The sequence below is a fragment of the Rhizoctonia solani genome, chromosome 7 (genome assembly GCF_016906535.1).
Source record: "Rhizoctonia solani chromosome 7, complete sequence".
Classification (NCBI taxonomy): domain Eukaryota; kingdom Fungi; phylum Basidiomycota; class Agaricomycetes; order Cantharellales; family Ceratobasidiaceae; genus Rhizoctonia; species Rhizoctonia solani.
The window spans coordinates 1,248,377-1,275,145 of NC_057376.1; the positions used below are offsets into that span (position 1 = coordinate 1,248,377).

The 26,769-nt window shown below is 48.3% G+C and overlaps 6 protein-coding genes across 6 annotated transcripts; 4 read left to right on the plus strand and 2 right to left on the minus strand.

The window, feature by feature from the left end:
• Positions 1-33: 33 nt before the first annotated feature.
• Positions 34-2,085, plus strand: RhiXN_06568 (mitogen activated protein kinase kinase; the record flags this gene model as incomplete). Its single annotated transcript, XM_043326384.1, has 8 exons — positions 34-174; positions 231-568; positions 617-794; positions 862-1,132; positions 1,201-1,325; positions 1,381-1,610; positions 1,662-1,707; positions 1,780-2,085. The coding sequence occupies 8 exons, from the start codon at positions 34-36 to the stop codon at positions 2,083-2,085; spliced, it is 1,635 nt and encodes a 544-aa protein (XP_043181816.1).
• Positions 2,086-2,298: 213 nt separating this feature from the next.
• RhiXN_06569 (thioredoxin) lies at positions 2,299-3,151 on the minus strand (the record flags this gene model as incomplete). The annotated part of the gene is made up of 5 exons (XM_043326385.1): positions 2,299-2,432; positions 2,489-2,672; positions 2,726-2,840; positions 2,886-3,012; positions 3,076-3,151. 5 exons carry the CDS (start codon positions 3,149-3,151, stop codon positions 2,299-2,301), a joined length of 636 nt encoding a protein of 211 aa, XP_043181817.1.
• A 1,182-nt stretch (positions 3,152-4,333) lies between these two features.
• On the plus strand, positions 4,334-6,009 carry RhiXN_06570 (uncharacterized protein; the record flags this gene model as incomplete). The annotated part of the gene is made up of 7 exons (XM_043326386.1): positions 4,334-4,352; positions 4,415-4,499; positions 4,560-4,900; positions 4,992-5,281; positions 5,331-5,502; positions 5,558-5,844; positions 5,899-6,009. 7 exons carry the CDS (start codon positions 4,334-4,336, stop codon positions 6,007-6,009), a joined length of 1,305 nt encoding a protein of 434 aa, XP_043181818.1.
• Positions 6,010-7,173: 1,164 nt separating this feature from the next.
• On the plus strand, positions 7,174-18,309 carry RhiXN_06571 (Sec7 guanine nucleotide exchange factor; the record flags this gene model as incomplete). The annotated part of the gene is made up of 22 exons (XM_043326387.1): positions 7,174-7,302; positions 7,353-7,409; positions 7,470-7,696; positions 8,387-8,459; positions 8,515-8,538; positions 8,587-8,684; positions 8,738-8,897; positions 8,949-9,024; positions 9,113-9,223; positions 9,277-9,313; positions 9,374-9,411; positions 9,469-9,541; positions 11,136-11,177; positions 11,235-11,332; positions 11,447-11,544; positions 11,599-11,655; positions 11,708-11,967; positions 12,022-12,059; positions 12,902-15,064; positions 15,121-16,028; positions 16,064-16,349; positions 16,397-18,309. The coding sequence occupies 22 exons, from the start codon at positions 7,174-7,176 to the stop codon at positions 18,307-18,309; spliced, it is 6,966 nt and encodes a 2,321-aa protein (XP_043181819.1).
• A 1,146-nt stretch (positions 18,310-19,455) lies between these two features.
• RhiXN_06572 (uncharacterized protein) lies at positions 19,456-20,798 on the minus strand (the record flags this gene model as incomplete). The annotated part of the gene is made up of 8 exons (XM_043326388.1): positions 19,456-19,581; positions 19,605-19,844; positions 19,895-19,975; positions 20,036-20,148; positions 20,214-20,333; positions 20,383-20,580; positions 20,635-20,702; positions 20,752-20,798. The coding sequence occupies 8 exons, from the start codon at positions 20,796-20,798 to the stop codon at positions 19,456-19,458; spliced, it is 993 nt and encodes a 330-aa protein (XP_043181820.1).
• Positions 20,799-23,234: 2,436 nt separating this feature from the next.
• On the plus strand, positions 23,235-26,421 carry RhiXN_06573 (GMC oxidoreductase; the record flags this gene model as incomplete). The annotated part of the gene is made up of 17 exons (XM_043326389.1): positions 23,235-23,292; positions 23,359-23,373; positions 23,454-23,472; positions 23,823-24,002; positions 24,060-24,087; positions 24,159-24,181; positions 24,240-24,262; positions 24,319-24,557; positions 24,664-24,744; positions 24,797-25,019; positions 25,075-25,255; positions 25,404-25,613; positions 25,673-25,688; positions 25,741-26,040; positions 26,093-26,244; positions 26,303-26,330; positions 26,389-26,421. 17 exons carry the CDS (start codon positions 23,235-23,237, stop codon positions 26,419-26,421), a joined length of 1,809 nt encoding a protein of 602 aa, XP_043181821.1.
• Positions 26,422-26,769: the final 348 nt, after the last annotated feature.

Consider the following 26,769-nt stretch of genomic DNA (forward strand, 5'->3'; position numbering starts at 1 on the left):
AGGACGGAGAGAGGTAACTTGCATCTGGATACCATGGCCGACGAACAACCCGCGACAAATGGCGTACGAACGGTGTCTATGCCTCCCCAACGCCCGCCCCAGATGCGGGGTGGGCTTGCCCAGCGTCCAATGACGAGCCGCATCCCACCGAGTCTGCAGGCCAAGATGGCTGCGGTGCGATACCCTCTGATTTATATTATAATTTATTACTAACCAGTACATACTCCCAGATGGCAAACCGAGGACAGGCCCAGTCTTCACCTGCTGTTCCGGGGACTGCTGATATCGCGAATTTATCGAACGCATTTGCCCAGGCGGGAATAGCTGGTCCCGCGAGCGCACCCCCGACACCAGCCAACCGGGGCCGTGGGATGGGCATCGCAGGACGACGCATGCGACCCCCGGGCACCCTGGGCGATATTGACCCTAACCTTGTCTCCAAACCCCCGCCCGCCGGCGTCGGCGGAGGTCCTGGGGGTCTTGCTCTCGGTCGACCGAACCTCGGACCAGATCCACCAAAGAAACCAGGGCAGGGAGGCACGCCGTTTGCAAACTTCAGCAAGATCGTGTATGTTTACATTCATATACTCTCGAATTACCGCTCATTATTTCGCAGAGATCCCTCTGGCGTCTTGCGTTTTGGTGGTGGCAAGGCTGTCATCCACTCGGCTGGAGTCGACTTCTCCAATGGCTCCAGCTTCAAGATCAACATGTCCGAGTTTAGACTCGAAGAGGAACTCGGTCGCGGCAACTATGGGACCGTCAAAAAGGTCTACCACAAACCTACTAATGTCGTCATGGCCATGAAGGCAAGTTTCACCCGCCCTACTCAACTATTCACATTTCCTAACAATTCTGCAGGAAATCCGCCTCGAACTCGACGATGCCAAACTAAACGCAATTCTTATGGAACTCGATATTCTCCATCGCGCTGTCGCTCCCGAAATCGTCGACTTTTACGGTGCATTCTTTATCGAGTCATGTGTCTATTATTGTATGGAATACATGGATGCCGGCAGTCTCGATACCCTCAACGGTGTCGGTGTCCCTGAAGATGTTCTCGCTCGAATCACAGCAAACATGGTCCGTGGGCTCAAGTTCCTCAAGGATGAACTTCAGATCATGCATCGCGGTACGTCATCCTTTCTCCTAGCGATCTAAACCCGTGCTATAATCGTTCCTGTTATCACGTCACGATAGATGTAAAGCCTACCAACGTTCTCGTTAGCCGCAAGGGTGCCATCAAGCTGTGTGATTTTGGCGTGTCTGGACAGTTGGAACGAAGTTTGGCCAAGACCAACATCGGCTGCCAAAGTTATATGGCTGTATGTCTTTCCTTACCCTCAACCCATCTGTCCATCTAACCTGCTTTTGCTACAGCCCGAACGCATCAAAGGCGAATCACTCAACAACGTGGGCACATACACCGTCTCATCCGACGTTTGGTCTCTTGGTCTCTCGATTATCGAACTCGCTGTTGGAGCCTACCCATACCCGCCCGAGACTTATTCCAACGTATTTGCTCAGCTTACTGCGATTGTTCACGGACCCCCGCCGGAACTACCTGAAGGGAAGTACAGTGCCGATGCAGCCGAGTTTGTTGCTAGCTGGTGAGTCATTAATACCATTGGGTGGGGCCTGGGACTCATGGAGTTCCACAGCTTGATAAAAGAACCTACGAAGCGGGCTACATATGCCGAGTTGCTGGTGAGTGAGATGGCGTCTCTCATTCTTGGAATAGCATTTGAGAAACGCACATATCTAATCGTGCTTGTCTAGGATCATCCATGGCTTGTCGCAGATCGCGATCGGGAGGTAGATATGGCCGGATGGGTCGAACAGGCCGTTGATTTTAGGAAAGCTAAGCGCGCAGCTGGAGCAGAAGTATCAAGTAGCGAAGATCGCGTGCCAGATAAGCAGACGGTCGAGGCGGCCGTCAAGGCTGGAGATGTCGTAGCGGATGGTAAACCCACCGACGAGAAACCGGCCGAAAGCAGCAAACCAGTGGAAGATGCTGTGCCAGTCGAGAACGGGGCATCCGAGGCGCCACCAGACACGGACCCAAAACCCGTACCTGCCGAATAATCACAAGTAGAGAAGCGGAAGGAGGGGGGGAGAGTCCATTTCTGTCTGTCTATTTGTGTGTCGCACTGGTGGTGGCTCAAGGACTTGCTGGCTTTTGTCTTACAATATGTAATTGAACATTTTTGTCTTATTTCGTCTCAGTGAGGTACAGGTTTATTAATAGTATTGCCAACTATGAGTTGGTTCAGACCGACGCGGTCATTAGCGCCGGGTTTAAACTGTAACTTTGGTTTCCAAGAATTTTTCCCATTCGTCCTTGCCCCACGAACTCGATACATCGTTGGCTAACAACCCGTCCCAGAGCGCAGAAGGCGTAACATGAACGCCATTCTGACGTCCCAATTTAACTGTTCGCGGTATCAATCGCCTGTTCCATAACCCGCAAGTAATTAGATAATCTTACTGTTATACTTTAAATCATCCGTCACGCTCACTCCTCCATTCGACGTCGATTTGAGTTCCAACAGATCAGCAACCGCCTTCTTGTCTACTCCCTCTGGAGCCAGCGCAACCAGCTTTTCCCGAATTTGAAGAGGTGTAAGCGTCGATGTCGGGATATCAAAGAATTGTTCTTGGGCTTTGAACAACTGCATATAGATATGGTAAGTCGAGCGACGGTAAGGGCGAATGGGTACAGTACCTCGGTAGCGTATTCTAAAAACCTCTCTGGGGCAACGCGCCCGACTGCTAAAGCCGCTTCGTGTGTAAACGTGGACGATCCATGCCTAAACACCCCATTTTTATTTTTATTCTTGCTCAATCAGTCATTGATCAGAGTGGAAGGAAATGGAGGTACATACCAAGGTTGAGGCTGAAGTCTCAAGATTAGCTTGGCCTTGCTTGCGTATTTTCCCTCCGTGAACAATGGTCTAAGGACAGCCGTCACTGCATTATTGTAGATCTTCGCACTGAATGGGCATACAAAGTCTGTTGACACGAGGTTAGCCCAAGGAACGACCAACTAAAACAAAGTGAACCAAGTAAGTTTACCGAGGTAAAGTTCGAGTGTATGCGGCGAAGCGGGGTTTCCGATCGTGAGGAACGAAAGCGAGGGTTGTAGGGACATTCTATTGCAGATCAGAGTCAAGCGTAGGCAAGGCCGCCCCAACGCCTTATCAAGTTCGCATCTGACGTTCTGTTAGACACTGGAATGACGCCAGTTTTCGAGCCTATTTATGGATATATGTGGTAGTGTCTAAGTTTGGTAAATTAGCCGCTTAGTGATCATACGCGCTTTGGCTGTATATGCATAGTCACGTGAGCTTAGTGATTTTCTGGATATTACTCCCGTTTCTGATCCACATAGTTGCGCCTTTCAATTTATTCCAAATGGCTCGGTGGCCATAACTAACTGTCGATGCAAGCCAAATTATTACTCGGCTAGCGGGATCATTACAACACTGGATTGACCCACGCCCCCAATTTGATCTGCCAGCCTAATAGATAACAAAACTGGCGCAAATTAACTTTCTTTGCGCGCGTGTCGCTCTATGTATGCCAAGTATCGTGTGCTCGAGGTTTGAAGTGTCTCAGTGCCAATGTATGTATGTATTTAGATTTTCACCTCGTAGGTAGACCTTTGGACGCCATTCTGCTATTTTGGCTAGGTGTTATCCAGAAAAGGCATATAGTGGACCTGGGCATTTCAGACATAGAGTTTTGGATGAGCTTACTATATGAAAAATGATACACACTTTATAGGGATGGCATTCTGTCAAACCGTTTGAGTCACTCGATTTAGTCAGATGGCTTACTTTAAAGCGGTGGATATTTGCTCGTCTAGCCAAGTATGAACACAGTAGCGACTAGCGCAAGTGACCAGCCCAGGGCAAACATCGGCATGTAGCTCCAGCGGACTGAAACAGAGCCTGCGCCCATGTATGCTATAAAAGCTGAAGACCTGTTCGAGCGATGAACATACATACGCATTTCAAGTCTACTTACTTGCACTCGATACATCATGAGTACCTCTACTAACACCAGACAATCACGGGGACGAGCTTGTTTATCGTGTCATTTAGAAAAAAGGTGTGTCCAATATGTATTGCATGTTATATGCGCATACTCAAGTTTCTGGTACACGTAGAGATGCGGCGGGGAGCAACCTACGTGCGCGCTTTGTGCTCATTCTCTACTTGTGTGCGAATATCCTCCCGCTCCTCCTGCGCCAGAGCGAAGGCCCACAGGACCCAGTCGAATCCAAGCATTGGAATCCCGTGTGCGGGAGCTCGAGGCTGTATTGAATGATATGGCCATAGAAGCCTCTCGTAAGTAACTATCTAAAGCCGGTCCGATCTGGTGCGCACTAAATTGAGCTTGAACGTACCAGAACCAAGCAGCCCGTCTTCGCCTCCTCGCTCCTCCTTGATCGATCCCCATTCGGGAGAAGTCGTGGATTGGCTACAGGATATTCTGTCAGTGGATGTATCTAATTATAACTCACAAGCCGGACATGTACTCACTCTTATTTTCAGGCGCCCTACCCTGATCATCAACAGACGCCAGTATAACCTTTATCTCGATACCACAACTCTAAAGTCTCCGCCGCGACCCCTGTTGCATGCTATGAATCTCATTGCATGTCACATCATTAGCTTATCGGCAAATGCGGACACTCATCCGTCTCTACAAGAATTGGAAGAGCTCAAGCGCGTGCTGCTAAAAAATGTGCACAATGGCATTCACATGTCTCTCGAAAACGCACAGGATCTTGTTGCGGGAGTAGTCTGTGCCCCTGCACTTGCTGCACAATACCTGCTTCAGGTTGGGAAGTTTGCTGAGGCTCATTGGCTGTCCAGCACTGCCATTAGATTCGGTACAGTCCAAGTTCAACTGGAATGTCTCCACTGAGGCTTATTCATACTGATTCTATTCAGCCGTATCCTGCGGGCTCCATACCATTGTAGGCCATCAATGGGTCGGTGGAGATGGTGACAACAGTAGCTCAAGAGGTATAATATCTTCCGAACCAGTTGGCACTCTTCTGGTTCCAGCTTCCAATGCCCGGGAACACCACGATCGATCCATGGCGTGGTGGTTAGCATTCGCAACTGATGGGATGGTGGAAATAGTTGCCAAACTTCCTTCTGCGCTTCGGCCAGAGTTGCGAGTCTGCATTGGAGATGTAGACTCTGAATTAGGAAGGATCAGGGGGATTATCACTCCGTTTCCACTAATGGAAGATGCGTATGAGCAGGTGGGTCTGGAGCTCTGATTAGGTTCTCTGTCGTTTACTTTATTTTTAGGGTGTTAATCAAGCATCTCTCGGCCTCAGTATTAGCGAACTATTTCTGGGAAACGATAGTGAATTTCAGGATCCTAGCATGAACTCTATCTTTTCAATGCGCTTAAAAAGCATGGCCTTCGTTACGGTCGCAGGGTTACTCTCTGATGATTACTGCGTCAGCCAGTCATTTAGTGAGCTAGGCCAATCTTAGCTATTTATCCAACTTGATTTAATATCTTTCTCAAGGAGCCAACCTGTTTCAACGTATAGACCAGAGTATCTCAAGATTCATCGAATCACTTCCCAGTTCAGCCTACCATAAATCTACTCACGCCGCTGTGTCGTCGGAAAATGATGATTCCGTCAAATCCAACATGGTGCTGGCTCACATGCTTGCATATTTAGCCAAAATTCGTTTATATAGCATCTCCCCTGAATTCTCTCAAAATCGATTGCATACAGCTTTATTGGTTGGTCGTCTGGCTTCTCAACTCAACATTATCCCCGATGCCAATGTGGCCACCCTAATAACTGTGAGTTTGAATAGCCGCTGATCACTGACTGGGAGCTAACGCGAAAATAACTAGCGATGCTGTTCAGAAGCACTTCATATCATCAGCCCTCCTGGTACCGCGTATGATATTCAACTTCCAGAGGCTGCTTCTCTGCGTCTCTTGCTCGATTTACTTGTCCGCTAGGATTTCAAGTCCTTATAGATGTGATTTTTAAACTCATTAATGTTGAATAACCAGAATTTGTGTACTTTAGTTACTGAATATCTTGAGAATGTTCATATCCGATAGCATTTTCAATATATATGACCAGCGACCGTTGCCTACTAAGCTATGAAAAAGGGTGGGATAATTTTGAGAGCACATACAAAATACCCTGTATAGGCTGGAGCAACAGGTTCGTGCTCGCGGTATTAATCTACCTACTGAGCTGGCGAACACTAGTTCCACAAGCCTTAACCAGCTGGCGCTTTGTAAGGGTTACGCGATCATCGTGGGTCTAGCTCGAGTGTATGCGTTACCCTTACGATACACCATTACCTTCCCTTAGCGTTATATGACTAATTCGCTTGGCATGGTAGTAATTAGAACCCCTAGCATTATCAAGTTTATACGATCAAGGCCGATAGACTTCCTTTCTATTTTAGATCCGTTGAAATGGATTTATCATCCTCTTTTGGTCAGAATTCCGTGTACCGGGCCGTTCAATTAGACTCGTATATAAGAATAGTTTCTCTGCTACTGAAAAGGGTTTCCTTTTTGCCATGCGTATCTCTCGGGGCTTCATAACTGCGTCTCTTGGCACCGCGGTATCAGCTTTCGAATGGTCCCATATCAAGACTGTTTTAGCTTTTGGGGATAGCTACACATTTGCGCAGGGAACGATGGGTCATCCCGGCTATAGGTATCTCTCTTATTACTCTAGTAAGTTAGATCGCAATTAATTAATCAATTTGGTATGGCAGTTTTTTCGGGGACCGATTCAACTTGACGATAACAAGAGATCAAGTGCTCAATAATGAAATCGTTGGTAATGCAGTGCGTAATAATTTATGCACCAGGTTAACGTTGAGCGAAGAAACTGATCTAACATTAGACGAGCTCTGGGGGAGCGAATTGGGCAAGTTACTACTTTGTTTTATGTTTTATCGAATTCCAATAGGACTTAGGTTGAAATGATTACAAACTGCTACGCCGGTCTCCCGTCCAAATGCCCACGCACACTATGGAATTTTGCCTTCGCTGGGGCTGATATTGACCCGCTATGTGAGATGACGAGTCTACCCGATCATTTGATAGTTAACGATTGAACCGTTCAGCCTACCATTGCATCACAACTACACGGTTGACATGACTGAGCAGGCGGACCAATGGGTACAGGCTTGGAAGAGCGATCTCATTCGAGTACCCACCAAGAGTTCGCTAGCAGCGTTCTTTATTGGGATCAATGATACGGGAGATGTGAACGGTTGGACGAATGTAAGCCTGACTATATCATATTCATCTAATTCTAACGGGCCTGGCTGTAGATTACAGACTGGTCAGCGTTTTGGAAAGCCGAAATGAATTCTTACTTCAGAGTCGTGGTGAGCCACCAAGCATTTTTGTTGTGAAAAGGTTTAAATTGAACATTTTTATCTCCGCAGGACCAAGTTTACGATACTGGCCTTAGGCATTTTTTGTTCCTGAACGTACCGGACCGACCCACATCTGGAAGTAACCCACAGATTGCGACATTCAACTCCCTTCTTGCCCAGCACGTAGCTTTCAAAGCTTCGAATAAGGATGTATCAGCTATCCTTTTTGACACCAATAAGCTCTTCGCTGATATACTAGACAACGCAGCTGCCTATGGCTTCACTAACACCACCGGGTAGGCTAATTGGCCCACACCAATGGTTTCAATCGTGAGACTAATAATAACTTAATGAGTAGATATTGTCAGTGTTCCGCTCCTGGATACTTTTGGTATAGTAAGTTGATAGAGTCTTTGCATCAAGTAGGTAAATTAAGATGTGGTGGTAGATGCGGGGCACGTTACCGAGCCGGTGCATCGTTTAATAGCGGATGGAGTAATCGAAACACTTCAAAGGGCAAAGTAGACTCGTTGTACGTTAGTGGAAAGAATTTGTGGCGGAGAAAAGTCAATACGTATGCTGTGGTTCTACGAAAAATTGATTTACCGCCATCTATACTTTCATTGCAATACATTTAGGGGAAACATGTTACCCATACGCTACACCACCTAGTGAGCGCCACGCGATGACCAAATATGAAACGAAATTACTCGCCCACCGGCGATTTCCACTCAGGACTTCCTGCCATATAAAAGCTTATGTTCCCAACCATTTCAGCCATTATCCTGAGCCATGCATTTCTCCATTTTTTTCTCGAACTTGGCAGCAGCCGCACTTGTAGGCGCCTCGAAGTGGTCTGAAACCAAGACGGTTTTGGCCTTTGGGGATAGTTACACATCTTCGGCCGGAACAATGGGATTCCCTGGTTACTCGTTGAGTTTAGGCATATATGTTTGTCAGTACGCTAGACTCACCACCGATAACAGTTTTTTCGGGGACAGACTTAACTTGAATGTGACGGGGGCGCAGGTTCAGAGTGGAGATATCATTTCCAATGGGGTGAGTGGGCTACAGGCCATTATTTGAGAGTACGGCTAACGTTAGGCCATTTCAGACAAGCTCTGGAGGTGCTAATTGGGTGAGTAATATGATTGTATAGGTACCGATGGAGTTAACTCGATGGTAGATCCAAATGATTACTGGGTGTTATCAAGGTCGTCCATCTGAGTGCCCACGCACTTTATGGGATTTTGCTTTTGGGGGAGCAACTATCGATCCAGACATGTTCGTCCATGGGTGGAGAAAGAATTGATCGTCAAGGCTAATGGTCTATATAGCGTAGCTCTCGAAGCTGAATGGATAATCCCATTGACGGACCAAGGTGGCCAGTGGGTGCAGGCCAGGAATGACAACTTACTTGAGGCACCAGGAGACAACTCGCTTGCTGCCTTTTTTATTGGTATTAACGACATGCTTGGGGCAACACCGTGGAAAAATGTGGGTAGTGAATTCGCTCTTTTTGATCATATGTGACATTCTATGGCACAGGTTACGGAATGGGATACATTCTGGAATGGAGCCTTGGATTCGTACTTTGAAGTTGTGGCAAGTACAGCTGATTTCGGTTTATATGCGTTGACTAAGTGACCTACAGAACCAAGTTTATCATACGGGTCTACGATTATTTGTATTCCTTAATGTCCCAAATCTAGATCGTGCGCCTGGGCTGGTGGGAAACCCAAATGTAGCAAACCACGCAGCACAGGTTCGGACATTCAACTCTCTCCTAGAAAAAAGGATCGAGGAGTTCAAAGCATCCAAACGTGATGTGTCAATAGCATCCTTTGACATCAACAAATTGATGGCCAGGTGCTAGACAGTCCGAGCCAGTTTGGGTTCGCGAATACCACAGGGTAAGCCGGGTCTCTTTAAGTTATAATATTATTTTATTGATTGAAATATGCTTACCATAGATTCTGTGGATGTTCTGATCCCGAATATTTCTGGCGCGGTAAGCCTTGCAATTGATTCTGCCTGCTCTTTTGACAATTGGTTGATGTATTAATAGATCCGTACCACCCTACGGAGAAGTTTCACCGCCTGATTGCAGATGGCGTTCTCAGTGAACTTGAGAAGATGATGTAGAAAATATAGCTATGGAACAGTCAGTGGTCGTAGTCCTGATTACACTAGTTTCTTTTTGTTTTAGCTCTAGTTCAATACTGATTCAGGCCTCTTGTTATATACGCGAGTCCTCACAACAATTTACTTTTACATGCGTGTATAGAATACCGAAGGTATCATCAATTTGAGATCCAAGACTCATGTGCATTTATACAGCTTTCCTCTTTACTGCATATTAAGCTCCGATCGGTGAGTATATATGGCCCTCAAAGATACAATCAATAGATTATCAATTCTCTGCTCATCGAAGTCATTCGGTCTAATTTCAATGCCCCCGTCTCGGGTCACAAATAAAATTAGATCCTTGGTTTACCTTCACTGTGCACATGTGATTCTTCTTGCTGCAGAGCTAACTAGCTATTAACTCCAGGACAGTGCTAATGCTGGAAATTTGTCGGGAGAGGTGCTTTTTCCTGCCACAAGCTGGCTCATCAAATTTTGTAAGTTCTACTAGCACTACCATGATCAGTTGCTACAAGCTCACAAAAATAATTTTCAGGATCACCATTTTTTGAGCCAGAGTTCCTTAGCAACTCCGCGAGATTATGCTCTATCCAAAGCTGTTTGTTATGAAACAAACAGCCGTTGAGGAATTTCGTTGGCCAGCATTGGCTGACCTAGGTGCATATGCACTCGTAACCTTAACTATGTGGGGCTAACCCCCACCCCAGAAGTATGATCTGTGTCAACACACATACCGCAGTCTGTTGGGGTACGCGCACATGACAGGCCTCAGTAATCTCCCCCTCTCGTGTTACTATCGCGTTGACGGATGTTTGTTAGCTGTAGGCCAGGTTTTTTTTTATTATGGCTCATATGGTCATACGAGGATCACCGAGTCAATGTTGCAGTGAACAACAAGAACCAAAATCCGTATGGACACTTGGACACTCCAGTCCCTAGTGTTCTTGACCAAGTTTAGTTTAGTAAATGCTGCCCTTTACTGTATAATTAGCACACACAAGTAAAATACATGCTTTTGCGGCCTGATTCAGTGAGCGTTGATACATTGACACACTTTTGGGAATATATATGTTAGCATTATGACCATATTGGTATCTTAAGAAGCGAAACGCGACGACCAATTAACGTCAGGTGACCCGTGAGGTCCGCCAGAATGACATGGCATTCGATGGTTCTGTGCCCTGGAATATGTACAATGATATCCTTTTCTAGTCTTACCTCCGGGTTGCCCACTTATAAAAGCATCTATTATGTTGTCATCGGATCATACCTCTGTGATCATGCATCTCCTTGACGTCTTGTCGATATTAGCACTAGCTGTTCGACAGAAGCTGTGAAATGGTCTGAGACAAAGCATGTATTGGCCTTTGGGGACAGTTATACATTTGTAGCTGGGACTATGGGACATACCAATTTCAGGCAAGTTTTTTCATTCATCACAATGATTCGTTCAACTGACTCGGAGAAAACAGTTTCTTTGGAGACAGGCTCAACTTGACTGTTACGCCAGGACAGGTTCAAACAAGCGAGATCATATATAATAGGGTACGGTTGCTCCCGTCTGGTTAATACTCTCAAACTCACCAGGGACGATCTTGTTGATAGACGAGCTCTGACGGGGCCAATTGGGTTTGTTCTAAGAAGTTGCACAATTACGAATATGTTTATTCTGACTGAAGTTTGTAGATTGAAATCATCACCGGCTGCTATAGGGGTCGCCCGTCTGAGTGCCCGCGCGCCTTGTGGAATTTTGCGTTCGCGGGAGCAGCCATCGACCCAGCCATGTGAGTGGGACGAAATTTATCGAAATATAGCCATAGACCGATAGTTGATATAGCATAACACCACACACCGAATGGGTAGTCCCTTTGACTGACCAGGTTGGGCAATGGCTGCAGGCTCGGAAAGAAAATTAATTGAGGCGCCGGGAAACGACTCATTGGCCGCATTCTTTATTGGTATTAATGATACTTCGGATGTGAAAGGATGGACGAATGTCAGTAGAGATTTACCTATTTCAAGGAATGTAAGCATAATAACCGAGACTCAGATAACGGACTGGATGGCGTTTTGGAATAGGGAAATGGACTCTTACTTTAGAACTGTGGTAGGGTCCTAATATATCTTGGCTTCGGTATATTGACTTAAGGCGCACACAGGAGCAAGTCTACGACACCGGAATACGATCGTTCTTGTTCCTTAATGTTCCAACTCGGGATCGCTCTCCGGGTTCTCTGGGCAGACCTGACGTAGGAAACCAAATTGCCCAAGTCAAGAATTTCAACATTCTCCTCGAACAAAGAGTCAATGCATTTAAATCATCCAGGAACGATACATCTGTAGTACTGTTCGACACGAACATGCTGATGGATGAAGCGCTGGACAACGCACGTCAGTTTGGGTTTACGAATACTACAGGGTAAGATGCGCCATGGTTGGCCAGTCGGTTCAAACTTTGTTTACATTCATTTAGGTTCTGTCGGTGCTCGGATCCGGGGTACTTTTGGTACGGTAAGTTCAAACCTCGTTTGTCTTTTAGTGTCGGTCCGAACGGTATGTTTCACAGATTCGGGACACATTACGGAGAGAGTCCATCGCCTTATTGCGAACAGTGTATTGAATGAGCTCGAAGCCATGGTGTAGGGTGCGTCCAGGAACGCATACAAAAAGGGCCTCGTGCCTAAGCGCCCATTCATCCAACGGATTCCTTGACTACCAAGGTTTACAGCATATGAATTAAAATAGAGATATCATGTACAAACGTGTCCCGAGTGCCATGGCCATGCTACTGTTGTAGTTGTCAATTAATGGTAATATCATAGCCGTCTAATAAAATTGGACCCATCAACAATATAATCATGGTCCAACAGGGCGCATCAGATCATACGCATAGTAGCAAGACAATGGAAGATACACCCTTGTGTATGCATTACTGAGAAGTCGGCAACGCTGGTGGTTGAGACGTGGGCCGAAGACGTTTGTGATTTCCACAGGGCGGCTAGGGCCTCGATTTGATTTACCGGGATCCAACTTCTCGAATCCAACCAGCTGCTGCCTCCTACCTCATCCTACCTACCCATCTAATACGTCTGATTTCTTGGTGTTATCTTCTTAGAGGTGAGAAAGAGCCCCACTTTTAATAAAATATAGGCGTTTAAAATTTAGCAGCCATTATAATACCTGTCTATTTTGCTTCGCGGGTGAGTTGGCAGCACTCGGTATTGCGATATCCAATCTCAAACGCGCGGCAGACGCACATTGCACATAGCAAAACAGGCGTGCGATAAGATAAACTCGTGCTTATTACAGGTAAGTCGTTGCCTCGATTCTTCATCCTGTACTGACTCTCATAGCTCCATGCATTTCTGAGGATACCGAACACATGGATCGTGCACGGTCTCCTCCACCCCCACCAGGGTCGGCCGCACTCCGAGCAGATATGGTTGCTAAACTGAAGCGTGCAGCCTCACTTCCTCGAATGAAGGATGGCCGTCGACCTCCGATGCCAATGCATTCCGAGGGTGTTAGCGAAGGTGAACGTGTTATTCCACACAGTGACGATCCCGACGTCGAGCGTAGAAGAGCAGCACATGCGGTCGGTCATGAGCCTGACACAGAAACCGAGGGCGAGTCAGGAGCTGTCAGCGAGCCTACTCCCAACGTCGGCGTCTATGGCCGCACAGATTCGCTGAGGACTATCAGGCCGGGCGATACCCCAAAAGAGACCCCATCTACTGGACTCCAACGAAGTGCGACGACCGGAGGGAAAATCGAGACACAAAAGTCGACAATCCCAATGCCCAAGTCACCGGGTTCGGAAGACGGAGAAGATTGGACAGAAGATGATCCTGCTGTTGTTGCCAACTCACGTCCACCACCGCTCGTCATACCCACAACCAATGAACAGTCGGTTCCCCAACTTCACCCTGCACCTCCCCCACGAAAACGCACTCGCTCGCGGTCACGATCCAGATCCCGCTCTCTCGAACGTAAACGTATTGCGCAGCAACTCAAACAATTGGAAGAGGAAGCACAGATGAGCTCATCCACAGACGATCACCCCCCTTTACCTGACCTGGGTCCCGATGCGCTTGGCCCATATTATTCACCACTCGTATATTCTACGCCCATGTCCTCAATGACACCGCATCCTCTCCCGGGCTCGCGCGCGCAGTCTCCGGCACTAGAGTTGGCCCTCTCAGCCGCTATGCTCAATGCTGCTCGTACCCCACCTCTGGCCGCTCTTCAGCAACAAATCCAAGCCCGTTCAGCCTCACGTAGCCCAACACCTAACTTGCTAGGATCACCCATATTCCAAACGCCAATTTCACCCACAACCCCTATGATGCTCAATCCGGGTGTGCCATCACTCGATCATATCAGAGACAGGCTCGGCGCACATCTGTTCAGGTCAAAAAGCGCGAAGGAAAGGATGGAGCAGCAGGGTGAAGAATATCAAATCCCACTTCCACCTTCACGAGTCAACACACCGTCTGCGCTCTCTCGAGCAAACACACCGGGACTGGGGAGAAGTAATACGACCGCAGGAACCCCTATTGGCGACAGAAATGTTGTGCGTCAAGTCATGATGAAGAAACTGGTCGGACGAGTGGATAAGGAGCGCGGAGACGGGGATCAGACAAGCGGGGCGGAGGATACAGTCCTCATGCATGGTCGAGCAACGCCGTTTGGAGGCAAACCGATTACGCCAGGGACTGCGAATGGGGTGCGACCAAACACTCCTGGAAATATTGCTCGTGCCAATACCCCTGGGGTCAGATCTCCTACACCAGGTGGGCGAGGGGGCGCACAAACTCCAGACGGTGGAACCTCATCAAATCCCGGCACTCCGACGCAGGGAAAGCGCGGCAAACGCTCGCATCGAAGAAGAAGCCGTAATGGAGTTGTCCCTGTTGTGGACGACCGGGAAGACTCTCAGGCAGTTGCTCCTCAACGAGCTACATCCACGACTTATTCGCCAAATACTCATGTCTTGCCTGTGCAAAAAGACGACGATGACGACGATGACGAAAGGGTGACAGAGTTGCAACGTCAACGCAGCCTCAGGGAGCGTGAAAAAGCTCTGCAGAAACTGGCGGGTGGGCCGTTGTCCCGAGCACCTAGCGCTCACCGCCCACCCCTTGTGGAAGAGGAAGATGATGAAACCCCTGAGGCTAATGTACCGACTCACCCTACATTGCCGACTCCTGCCTCCACAACACCTCAGCCACGCTTCCCGCACCATATTTCAGACACATCTGTACATTCCGGCACATCCATTCCCGTTTTTATGAGCGACCAAGGAACCTTGAGCTCGTTTAGGACCGATGCCTTCCCTGTGACTATCAGTCAGTATCACAAAGAGGGTAATAGCCCTGCTACAAGAGTCTTAGAGGAGGTAGAGGATCAAGAATACGAAGGCGAGCAAGAACAGGTTGTTTACCCTGAGTCTCCCCGAGCCAAGGCGCGCCGAACCTTGATCGAGGCGTTTGAGAAGAATGGAATGGGGAAGAGTGGTACGTTCAATAATTTCAGGTAAACAGGGAAGAATCAAATGTATTATTATTCTTAGACTCATCTCTCGGGAATGGCGTTCCTGACTATGCGAAGCACGTTGAATTGGATGAAGACGAAGACAACGATGGTGAAACAGACCGTGAGGTTCAACCCCCATTCCCTGCCTACCATCCTCCCAAGCCATCGCATGCTTCGTGGATTTCCAGACCAAGCACGGTGGACATGTCATCTCCGCAGGTTGAACTGTCGGCGCTCCTACCCTCAACTCCACCCACTACCACCTTATTCCCTAACTCTCCCCAACTGGATCCTCACGGTAGCAGCGCTTCGCTCTCCTCCAACCTTGGTTTCCCGGCGGGCGCATCATCTACCACATCCGGACACTCGTCGAGCCAAAACCAACAAACGACTTCGGCTTCACAAAATCCATCATTTACTGACTGGGAAGACGTCCCCGATAGCGACCTGCCTGCTCCTCAGTCATCTAAACGCGGCAAAAAAGACGGGAGTGTGGGCCGTGGGTGGTCCCAAAAGGTTATGACCAGCTTTGGCAGTCTCAGTCGGAGCGCAAGTCGAGCAGAAGGAAGGCGATCGCGTTCTAACAGCATTGTCACCGGGAAACGTGAGGACTCGGTGAACCGGGAGAGCGCAGCCAGTGCAACAAGCGGCAAGACGGACGGAACCCATTCGCAGGGGTCCCATCATACCGCCGGGCAGAACTCTCATCCTGGTGCTTCCGTTATGTCTCTGACAAATCATATGCACGGTGGTGTATCCCCTCTTCCGCCCGTGTTATCAACAGACCCAAGATTGGCGGACAACAAACTTCATGCATTCCCTGGGATCCATAAGCTTGAGGCCGAACGAGAGCGAAAGCTTCGAGAACGGGGGCAGTCGGTATCGAACAATCTTGACAATGTTGAGCAGTTCTCAAACAGTGCGACTCCAAGTCCCGAGCGTGAAGTGGAGCGCCGTTTGACCCACCAACATTCGGATAGCCGCTTACTTTCGCGCTTCCAAAATACAGGCGCTGTCCCCCAAAGCAAGAATATCTTGACATCCGGGCAAGTGATGCAACACCGGCAAAAGGGCTTCCCCACACTCGGGACGGAGTCAAAAAATGGCTCAAAGTATTTCAACCCACTAGTGGGGGGAACAACAAACCAGCGCGCAATCGCAAGGCCTCTCTCACTGATGTCATCACCGGTCGCATGCGATTGTCCGAGAACGGCTCTACCCGTGGGTCCAATGCCAAACAACGCCCACCTCTGGAACACCAAACTGGTAGCTCGGAAACAAATCGGATGGAGTTATCCGCGATCCGTTCGCAGGCCGCAGCTTGTCGCCGTCGGAAGTAACTCCTTCTCCAGCGAGCACACATTCTTTATCTTTTTCGACCACACTATCCCCCGCTGGTTCACCCCGCAATTCCAAGCCTACTAAACCCTTGCTCAAGCTTGATTACGTTATGGCTCAAGTAGAGGCACTACTCTCGTCCGACTCTCAGTCCCGGCCCGTGCAACTTGACGACCCACCTCGCAAACTGTTGCTCATGAGCCCGGTGTTGCAAGTCGTCAATCAGAATACTGTCAAAGACCGGTACTTGTTCTTATTCACGGATCTATTAGTTATTGCCAAGCCCCTCATCCTGGAGGACGATTCGGCTCGCGATGCGCACAAACCTTCGCTCGAACGCACTTTGGTCATTCGGAGTGTGATTGAACTGCACAAACTTCATCTCCACTCTATCCGTGATGAGCATACACCTCTGGTTTCTTCTTCAGATGCTGAACCCCAACCGGCGATGAAGTTGTTTGCACAGAAGTTCGCAAAGGATGGAATCCACGCCGTTGCGTCTCTCCAAGAAAAGGCTAAGCTCCAAAACGAGCCTGCTACTGTCGCTCAGCTCTTATTTCAAACCACTGAGCTTGACCGGGTACAACTTGGTCTAGTTCTGGCTCACAGAAGCTCCAAGGCAATCCTTCGGCATTTTATTGATCGCTTCGGTTTTGCGACCATCCGGATCGACCACGCTTTGAGGATTTTCTTGCTCTCGATTGTATTACCATCCGACTCCGGTTCGGTCGACTACTTACTCGCTACATTTGCCACTCGGTGGTTCGAAGCAAACTCGGGAGTCGTAGCGTTTGACAAGGATTTGGCCATTCGCTTGGTTTTGGCGATAATGCAACTGAACTCGGCGCTTCACTCTGGTTACGATGCTCAATTCAGCTTTCCCAACCGTGCTATTTCCGTTCGCGACTTCATTGACGCATTCCGTACGCGCGATGTGAGAATGCTCGTTCCTGACGAAGTTCTCGAGAGGATCTACGCGTCAGTAAGACACCAACGTATTGATCAAGCCCTAGATCCGCGCGAGGATGCCCCCGTGAAGAATGTCATTATTTCTCCAGGACGCCTACCTGATCGACTAACTTGTCGTGTTGCATCCGAACCTATTACCATTCGAATTCCTGAGCCTGATTCAGACTTCACCATTCGACTCTACGGTCAAGACCTTACCTTCGAGCCTAGCGTACTTGACTTTTCCGATTCGAACGAACAGACATTCAAAGTCGTCGGAAACTCGTTTGGTACCAAGTCAATGATCATGGCACGCACTGGACCTAATGCAGCGCTTTACACTGGTCTCCCATTGAGCAACAAATTCAGCGTCGAGCGTGCCTTCATGCGTAATACATTTCAAGTCTCGTTCGTACGGCATACAGAGCAGCCACGCAAATATATGTTCAGTGTCGAAGGAAGTCTTGTGCACCAGCAATGGATGAGTGTCATGCGGAGACAAATCGCTCGTGCTGTAGAGGCGGATGCTGCTGTAGCCCCAGTTGGAGCGTTATCTACCCAAGCACGCCGAGCGGCCGAGGCTGTAGCCGTCCAAGTCCTTCGTGATACACTTATTGCTCCCGAGGAAGGTCGTAACACGACTACCAACTCGCATCGGCCCGGCCACACCCGTGTAGGATCTTCGATGCTCGCATTCGGCGAAGGTTTAGCATCAAGCACTCAATCATCATCGACTCCCAAGGGTGCTCCAAGAACGGGACATGATTTGGTTACCATCTGTCAACAGAATAGTTTGCTCCCGCTTGTCCTTGGCTTTTTGCATTCACGTATGGACAAGAACAAGGAAGATCAAAGCGAAGATGAGCTCAGCAAGTCTTGGAGTGGGAGCGGCGGTATCAATGGATTGAGCTCTGGTCTAAATGGACTAGGCAGGATCTGAAAGATTGGCGTTTGGGCTCGTGGAGTGTGTGGTATGCACCATTAAACTTGCTCGTCTCAACGCGCCTTCTAACTATATTGCTCTCAGGTTCCGTTTCAGTCAATTACTTGAATGATTTCTGATACACAAGGACTCTCAATAATCATTTCGTTTTGGTACTTTCCTCTATTTTCGTTTTCAGCGTATTATATCTGGTAGCTCCAACTGTGTGCTTGTTTTTGGTTTGGTGGCCTTGTATATATTCTCTTCATCGCTATCATGTAACGCTATGTACGCAATTTCTGCTTGGCAAATCAAATACTTATTCTCGCCTTGTTCTTGATCCCAAAAGATATGGGGTGCTTCTCTAAAATTACCGATCATAGCCAATGAACGAAGCGGGCGCCGCGAGTGCCCATCACCTCGCAGGCGATCAAAAATGGGTAGGTGAGTCTCCATACACATGTGGTCACCTGGGTTCTCGAAGTAAGAAGTAGTTTGGACGCCATTTCTGAAACGCTGCCACTGATATATATCTCTGCCATTTGAACTTCCCACCATCGAGAGGCTCGGGTCATTTGTTGGACCGAACGCACCACGTACCACAAATCCCCCCCCCCCCGCAACAAGAAACGTGCTGTTGTTTCGTGACGCACAGGAACAAGCATAAACATACTGCCGCGGTCGAGACATGAACCTTAATTATAAATTTGACCCAGGCAACATGACGGGGAGGATATATGCACATCATGTCAAGAGGGAATTTAGGGTCGATTGATTAAGAATAGGTGTCAAAGATATATGAGACTAAATAGCAACCCGTAAAAGACCATGGAGTTTACACTCGAGGCGGTTTTATTGACACTATCTAAGCACAAGAGCACATAGCATGACAAAAGCTAGACATCGACTGGAAACAGGGCGGTCCAAGGTGGAGGAATATTACATTCAGTATGATGGGTTGTGGTGTATGTGTAGTAATGGTATGGTTGCAAACGAGCGTGGTGGTGATATTATACAAGGCCAGATGGATGGCACCGAAACACGAAACAGCTTACACGAACCCTATAAAGGAAAGAAACGAAAACGAAACGAAAACAAGCAATACCGTGAACTTCAAAAGGAATAAAGGAATAAACACGAAATACCAGGGCGAAGAGATAAGCATTAGTGCTGGGCCTCGATATCTTTCTGGCTACCCAGATATGGATAAGAATCAGGTCCAGAGCCCAGACCAAATGTATGCTTGGAAACGTTGTCTTCTTCGTCCACATCGCTTGTCCCGCACCGCTCCTGTCTCGATGAGGAAGTGCAACCATCTGAACGCCTGTATCGTCCGCATGAGTCTCGCGCACAGTCGTGATCTGTACTCTGTCCTTGGTAGTGGTCTGGGTAGGTCGGCGCCACTCGTTCCCGCCATACTGGGTTGATCGTTCGGCATCCGTTCGGCTCGTTGAGCCCCCAAACGCGACCGAACGAGAGTTGAACGTTGCCAAGAGGGTATTGGTATAAAGTTTGGCAAGGGCCAGGGCAGGAATCATGTGAAGATTGTTCTTCTGGTAAACGAGGTAGAGGATGAGTCGGTCGTAGCCGCCGTAGTCGTGACTAATCCGGTCTCCACGGTCATTCGGATGAGTTTGGTTATCACACTATCGGTCTGGCTGAACCCAGTCGAGGCACGAGCGAGCTACCGAATAGGCAGTTGGAATGAGGGCGAAGGCCACACGAATGATGAATGAATACTTACGAAAGTGACCATGGATATTGTGATAATGAAATCACACAGCGCAGAGCCTCCTAGCCAGACTGTAGCCGATGGGAAAAGCGTAGCAATTTGAGTGATGTCGTTCAGATAGCAAACTAGCAGGAGGAAGCGAATATCAAGCTCCGAGGGTATTGAGAGTGACCAAAGCGTACCTTGATACCCGAGTACATTGCGCATAAACCCTGCGCAATGGCAATGGCAACAATCAAGCCAGCAAGCGGTATAGACTTGCTGAGCACCCAAATACGCCAGGCAAAGAAAAGTTGAACAGTAGAGGATACTGATAATCCGTTAGCTGGTTGGATGATGCTCAGGCAACACTGACTCACCGATTCCACTCAAAAGAGGGACTGCAATCCAAGACCAACCGGGGTCCGAGAGAACTCGTAAATCGCCCCATCCTTTGGAGAGGAAATGCCAAGCGTTGTGTGTGGTGAGTGCAGTTTGAACACAATCGACAAAGAAGAGACCATAAACAAGGCTCTTGATTACGCGACTGTCATTCGGAAAGGATAGGTAATAAATATCTAAACGCAAGATGAGTGCCCTGTGTGGAAGATAATCGATAGCCAGGCACTCACAGACTTGAAGAACCAAGATACCAAACAGCCCCCAGTTGAAAAGATACCCAAGAAGCAAGGGCCCAGTGCTATGAATGTATTAGAGATTATCGGTAGACAAATATATAAATAACATACATCAACTGAATGTCCTCGGGGACGCCTGGAATAACCGTTGATGACATGATGATGTTCAAGGGGTTTCAGTACGACCTGGGCTCGCGAGAGTTGGCGGGGACAACGGTGGGTGCTGGATGGAAGGTGGAGTGGAATTTATAAAGAGCGACTAGGAGAGCATAACCGAGACTAGGCTATTAGTAGGGATGCGATTGTCAGGTCGGACTAGGAAACTAACCAGGAAAGTCGGTTTTCTGGGTCGGGGAATGTCCTGAAGAATGCGCTTCTACAGATTCCGGTAGATCACGAATGTTGCAGGGGAAGTCGCCTGGTGACCAGAGGAGACAAGGAGCGAGAAGACTGGCACAGGTGGGGAGGGGGGCTCAAAGGAACGATATTACGGGCACACAACGTTCAAATATACCGGGGATAGTGCTGACGCAACAACTGCCCGATCGTTTGTTGACACGGCTCCTGCCATCTCCAGCTTGCAAAGGATTTCCGGCTATACGCCCACGTTGGGATCACTTGTTCTGCATATCAAGGACCCTACTATTGATCGTGCTCCGGATTCCTAAACTTTCCCGGTGAGCAATGAACTTGTAGATCGTGACAGCCACCCAGTCAATCATGTATACCGGGATGGCCTTGCAATGCGAGCAGTACTGTAAGACAAATACATGGCGGATCAAGTTTGAGAGCCGGGGTAAATAAATCGCACTCTGCTCAAATTCGGTCTAGTCTGACCCTACGGCACAAATTTGCAACCCGGTAGCGCTTATCCTGCACGTGTCGTAAGCATGATGCCCACCTCGCTTTACAACTAGTTAGTACATTTCTGCCTGGCTCCCCATGCCTCCAATCCGACCCTAGTATCCCGTCGTCGTTCCAGCTCTGGGCCACCTGTTCCTAGCGCGTTGAGGACCCGATCCCAGTTATTCAGCTGCTGCTCTGCGCCATCGAGTCGGTCAGCAATTGCTATTCTCGTCCACTAAGGGAACCACCCCATAAGAGCTCAAGGTAGCCGTTGCTCCAGGAACGCTTCGAAAACTGGCGCAATGCTTCTCATGGAGCACTGGAGTTCCCATTTCACGAAAGTATGATAAATTATCCCAACGTCACCACTTACTGGCAATATTGTGGTCAGCAACGAGAGCGTGTAAATTATGTTCAGCGGCCTTCCAATTACCAGAAAGCTCGAAGCTTCATTGCGTATAGATTTACATTTTGCAACTATATCAAGGAGTACACGAATTGACTTCTATCGGCCGGCGAGCAAAGCAGTTGCTGATGGCCGGGATCTCAGATGCTTCGCCTGGAAATGTATACTGTGCATGCACTTCATGTGCTATTTCTCCGCAGATATTATTTTCCTACATAATCGGGACGCCATTATCCAATCTTTCCAGTGTGAATATCCACACTATCATGCGGTTCTTGAAACCGATTGAAACTTCTTTTACAAAACAAGTCTACTGGTAGATGAGGCTGATTTCGCATGCTCCTTCTCTCTTCCCGTGAATGACCATCAGGGTACTTTCCCGTCAATGTTTATATATTCACACGTTCGCTTGTAGTTTTCGGTAGCACGGGCTTATGGGCCAGTCTAATGATATATTCGTCAGCCACAACCCTGCTCTCTTGAAACAAATGAAAGCATATCGCGTCTGAATGCAAGTGTTCATTATGGCCCTTCTAGGTCTATCGGGAAGAGCGATGACTTGATCTCGACCCCCATTGTAGCGGATACTTTGCTTCACCCGCTCAACCATCAATCATCGCGATTCCGGCAATGCAGCTTCCTTGAATGTAACCCCGATAGGCTATCTCTATTACTAGATCATCATTATGGTATCGTACTCTATCGCTCTCCGAGCGGCGGAATTTTTTCATGTGCATACAATTCGCGCAGTCCGCCTGGTAGCATCTCCTGCCATGCGCATTTCCAATAGAGCCCATCTGTTTCTCAATTAGTCTGGATCTTGACAACACCTCGACGAGCCTTGATTTAATACAGTAATTGATGCCAGTGTCGGACCCGAACAGGTCAACCGGCACAGGCTTCGAATTCCCAGGTCTCGACAGCCTCATCCCGATGGGGTACACAAGAAAGGAGAGAACGTGGCTCAATGGGAACTACCAATCCAGGACACTTTAGGAGCCAATATTGGAATGGAAATCAGAAGATACACATGAAACTCAGCCTTACAAACACTTACCCTTGGATCTGTACCGTCAATCATAAAAATCAGGCCCCTGTCTATCAATTGGAGTCGATCCACTTGTGGATAGTTTTGCCACTCGACCTCGCCTCGCCCCTTGCTCGCTCATAAAACCCAATCGAATAATCGTCTGACCTCGCATACGTCCTACTTGTCATACCTCTAGTCACCGACCTTGTTCTTCGAACTCTTTTAGCCTCCTGTCGCGACTTCCCTCTGTTCTATCGGATAGATACTACCCGTGCTTGCTCGCTCCTTTGACCTGCTCTTGCCGCCGTCATCATGCCCATCGTAGGACCTCAAGATTTTGTTGCGAGCGAGTTTGACTATATTGTTGTTGGTTAGTCTTAAAATATCTCATGTCCCCTGAAAGTCCACTAAATGACGTTTGTTCCTTTGTTTACAGGGGGAGGAACAGCAGGTGAGAAACCTCACAGATCAAGTATAGCCCAATATTACAATCTAACCTATTACCTTGTGACCCTCCTTTGCGATGGCCAGGCCTCGTCGTTGCTGCTCGGTGAGTACTGTGCCTTGGTCTATTTCCAGTTGTCCGCGCGAATTCTGCTTGCGCAATCGGGGATCCAGCCCCATTGGTCGAGAGCAAAGCGATCGTACCCAGCCTCAACTCCAACTTACGTCTTATCCCCTTCGTTTTGTCATCGGGAGAATCTGTCCAAGCCAGAGCGTGTCGCACACATCTCATCCATATTTCATCATACTTGCTCAATTTCCTATCTTCCCGTTTGCATCCACACTTTGACTATTTCCCCATACGCGACTCGCTCGCACCTATTTTCCGTAAACGTGCATTATTTGGACTGCTCTCCTCGTCTTCTACGAGCCACTAACTGACAAGCTTGCGTCTAGTCTGTCGGAAAATCCCACGGTCCGTGTCGGAGTACTCGAAGCCGGAGAATACGTGCCCGATGAACCCAACATCAATGTTCCGGGATATTTCGGACGCACAATCGGTAATCCAGCGTACGACTGGGGATTCCTGACGGTTCCTCAAAAAGATGCGAACGGTCGCTTGATCTATCATCCACGGTGAGCTGGGGTTGGAGAAATTGTAGTCATTTCGTCAAGTCTAAACCATGATTGTAGCGGCAAAGTCCTTGGAGGATCGTCTGCTGTGAGTTTCTCTGCTGATTTAGTCTAGAACCGCGTTGGCCGATAGATACTGATTCGCCTTTTTTTGCCTAGCTTAATTTCATGACCTTGGGAAGGTAAGCAGAAGATATCGCCTTCTTGCAGATCAGGTACTTAGCGCTTTTACTACGCTAGAGGTTCTGAAGCAGAATACGATGGTATGTAAGACCAAGTCCCTTCAGATTGCTCTTGCTCTAAACTCGCTTGTGTCTAGCGTTCGAGGCTCTCGGTAATCCCGGCTGGAATTTCAAGGAGTTCCAACGCTACTTCTCGAAATCCGAGACGGCCCATGCATTGCCCGAAGGAACGGCGAAGAAGTATGGTGCTGAAGTGATTGCACCTGCAGGAGCCGACGGCCCGATTGCACGTTCGTATCCTGGTTGGTTCAGCGACCTCCATCTTCCACTGTTCGACGCATACAAGACACTTGGGGTGGACGTAAACGTCGATCCAGTAAGCACGTTTACCATGATTCCCTCATTCCTATTTCACCAATTCGAAAATAACTCGATATTTCGTTACTGAATTGAATTCATTTTTCATCTGTTCCCCTTCGCAGAATGGAGGAAACAATGTTGGAATTACCACGACCGCATGTGCGATTGTTCCGGGCAAATCGACTCGTTCCTACTCGGTTACAGTAAGCACACCTGGTCTATATGTTCCTCATGTCGTACTTACTCGGAATTAAGGGCTATTGGGAGCCATACGCGGACCGCAAGAACCTCATATTGGTTACTGGTGCACGCGCGACCAAGGTCGCACTTTCCAAACAGGGCGACCTCTTCCTCGCGACCGGGGTTGAATTCGTCCACGGGCCCGAAGGCGAAGAAACAGACTACACCGCCAGGGCAAGGCGTGAGGTTATTTTGTCCTCTGGTACCTTCCAGAGCCCCCAACTTTTGGAGCTCTCGGGTAAGCTTTGCCGCCGGGCGATCTACAGGGGTCTTGTTATTGACTTCATGAATAGGAATTGGTCAACGCCGCGTTCTCGAATCTGTTGGTATTCCCGTTCAAGTTGAACTGAATGGAGTAGGCGAGAATTTGCAAGACCATGTGTACGTACCTACGATGTACGAAGTCACACCAGACCATGAGACCCTCGATGTACTCCACGAACCTGAGGCACACACTCGCGAGTGGGAGAAGTTGTAAGTATTTTTTTAATCTTCCGTACTTATGCGCACTGCATGAGGTTTATTGTTCCTAAGAATGGTTTGGTCGAATGTCGATCCCTCATTGTTCTGCGCCTGGATTGCCATCCTGGTTATTGTCTTACTAACACGTGATCATTGCTAGTGAGACCAAGGGGGAGGGCATGTATGCGTCCACTCATTCGGCCTTCAGTTTTTTGCCTCTTGATGCATTCGCTGAGGAGGCAGAGGCCCAGAGGGTCCGTGTCTCCCTCGATGATGAAGGCGCGCGCTACTCAAGCAAGGGCGAAAAGAAGCTGCATGGTCTTCTGAAAGCCTGGATGGCTCCGGGTACAAATACCCCAGCTCAAGCCGAGTAGGTACTTATATACATACAAAGTTAACTATTCGCTGACGTGCACAAATTCGATGTAGGATTATCCACTACCCAGTGCGTCATGACATTTCCAGAGATCGTTCTAGATGTTAACTTTATCCCCAAGGGCTTTTTCCCAAATCCTGTTACACGGCCGACCCCCGGACATCGTTATCAATCCTTCTTGGCTGCGTTAATGCATCCAGCCTCTCGTGGAACATCTCATGTCGTTTCCAGCGACGCCCTGGCGAAGCCGGCGATTGATCCCAGGTACATGTCCGCAGCCTCGGACGTCGAACTCCTAGCGGCAGCTGTCCGCTTCATTGTACGCCTGAGCAAGGCAGGCACAATGGGTCCTCGTGTGATCGGCGAGACTATGGGAGCTGAGACCGCTGATCAAGATGTCAAAGAATATGTGAAGAACAAGGTACGAACTGTGCAAAGGAACCGTATATGCTGGGTCTAACAGTCTAGGATAGTTTGAGCCTGTGTACCACCCAATTGGAACCTGCTCCATGCTCCCCTTTGAAGACGGTGGCGTAGTAGACTCCCAGCTCAAAGTATATGGTACGGCTAACTTGCGTGTTGTGGATGCAAGTGTCATTCCAATTCATTTGAGCTGTCATATCCAGTAAGTTGATCTTGCAGTTTGGCCCGACTCCAAACTGATCTCCATATCACTCTATCAGATCTACCGTCTATGCGATCGCCGAGAAGGTGAGCGTTTTTTTTTTCCGTTCATACGTGTATCAAGTTTGATTAACCCTCTGTACAGGCTTCTGACATTATCAAGGCTACTGCCGTCTAAATCTGTATAAAAGTGTATCTGGAGATTACGATCTAAAAGATTGTATTGATTTTGTTACCGGCTTCTGTTGTACCTTAGAGAGGGCGTTCATAATGTATTCTTTTAGTTTCTGGGGAAGCACTGCAACTTGTCAGCCGTAATCCAGTGCCAATTCTGATTGTAATACCTTTGATTCGTCACTGTTTATCAGACACAATTCTTGTGGTGTACAATTTAGTCAAGAGCCCAGTATCTTTGCTGTCTGGGACTCTGGTGCACGGTACTGTTTATTATTCCGTTTGGCATTATAGAGGGATTGTTGGATATTTACTATATTAGACGTATGTAATCCTACAGAGGTGCTCAAAA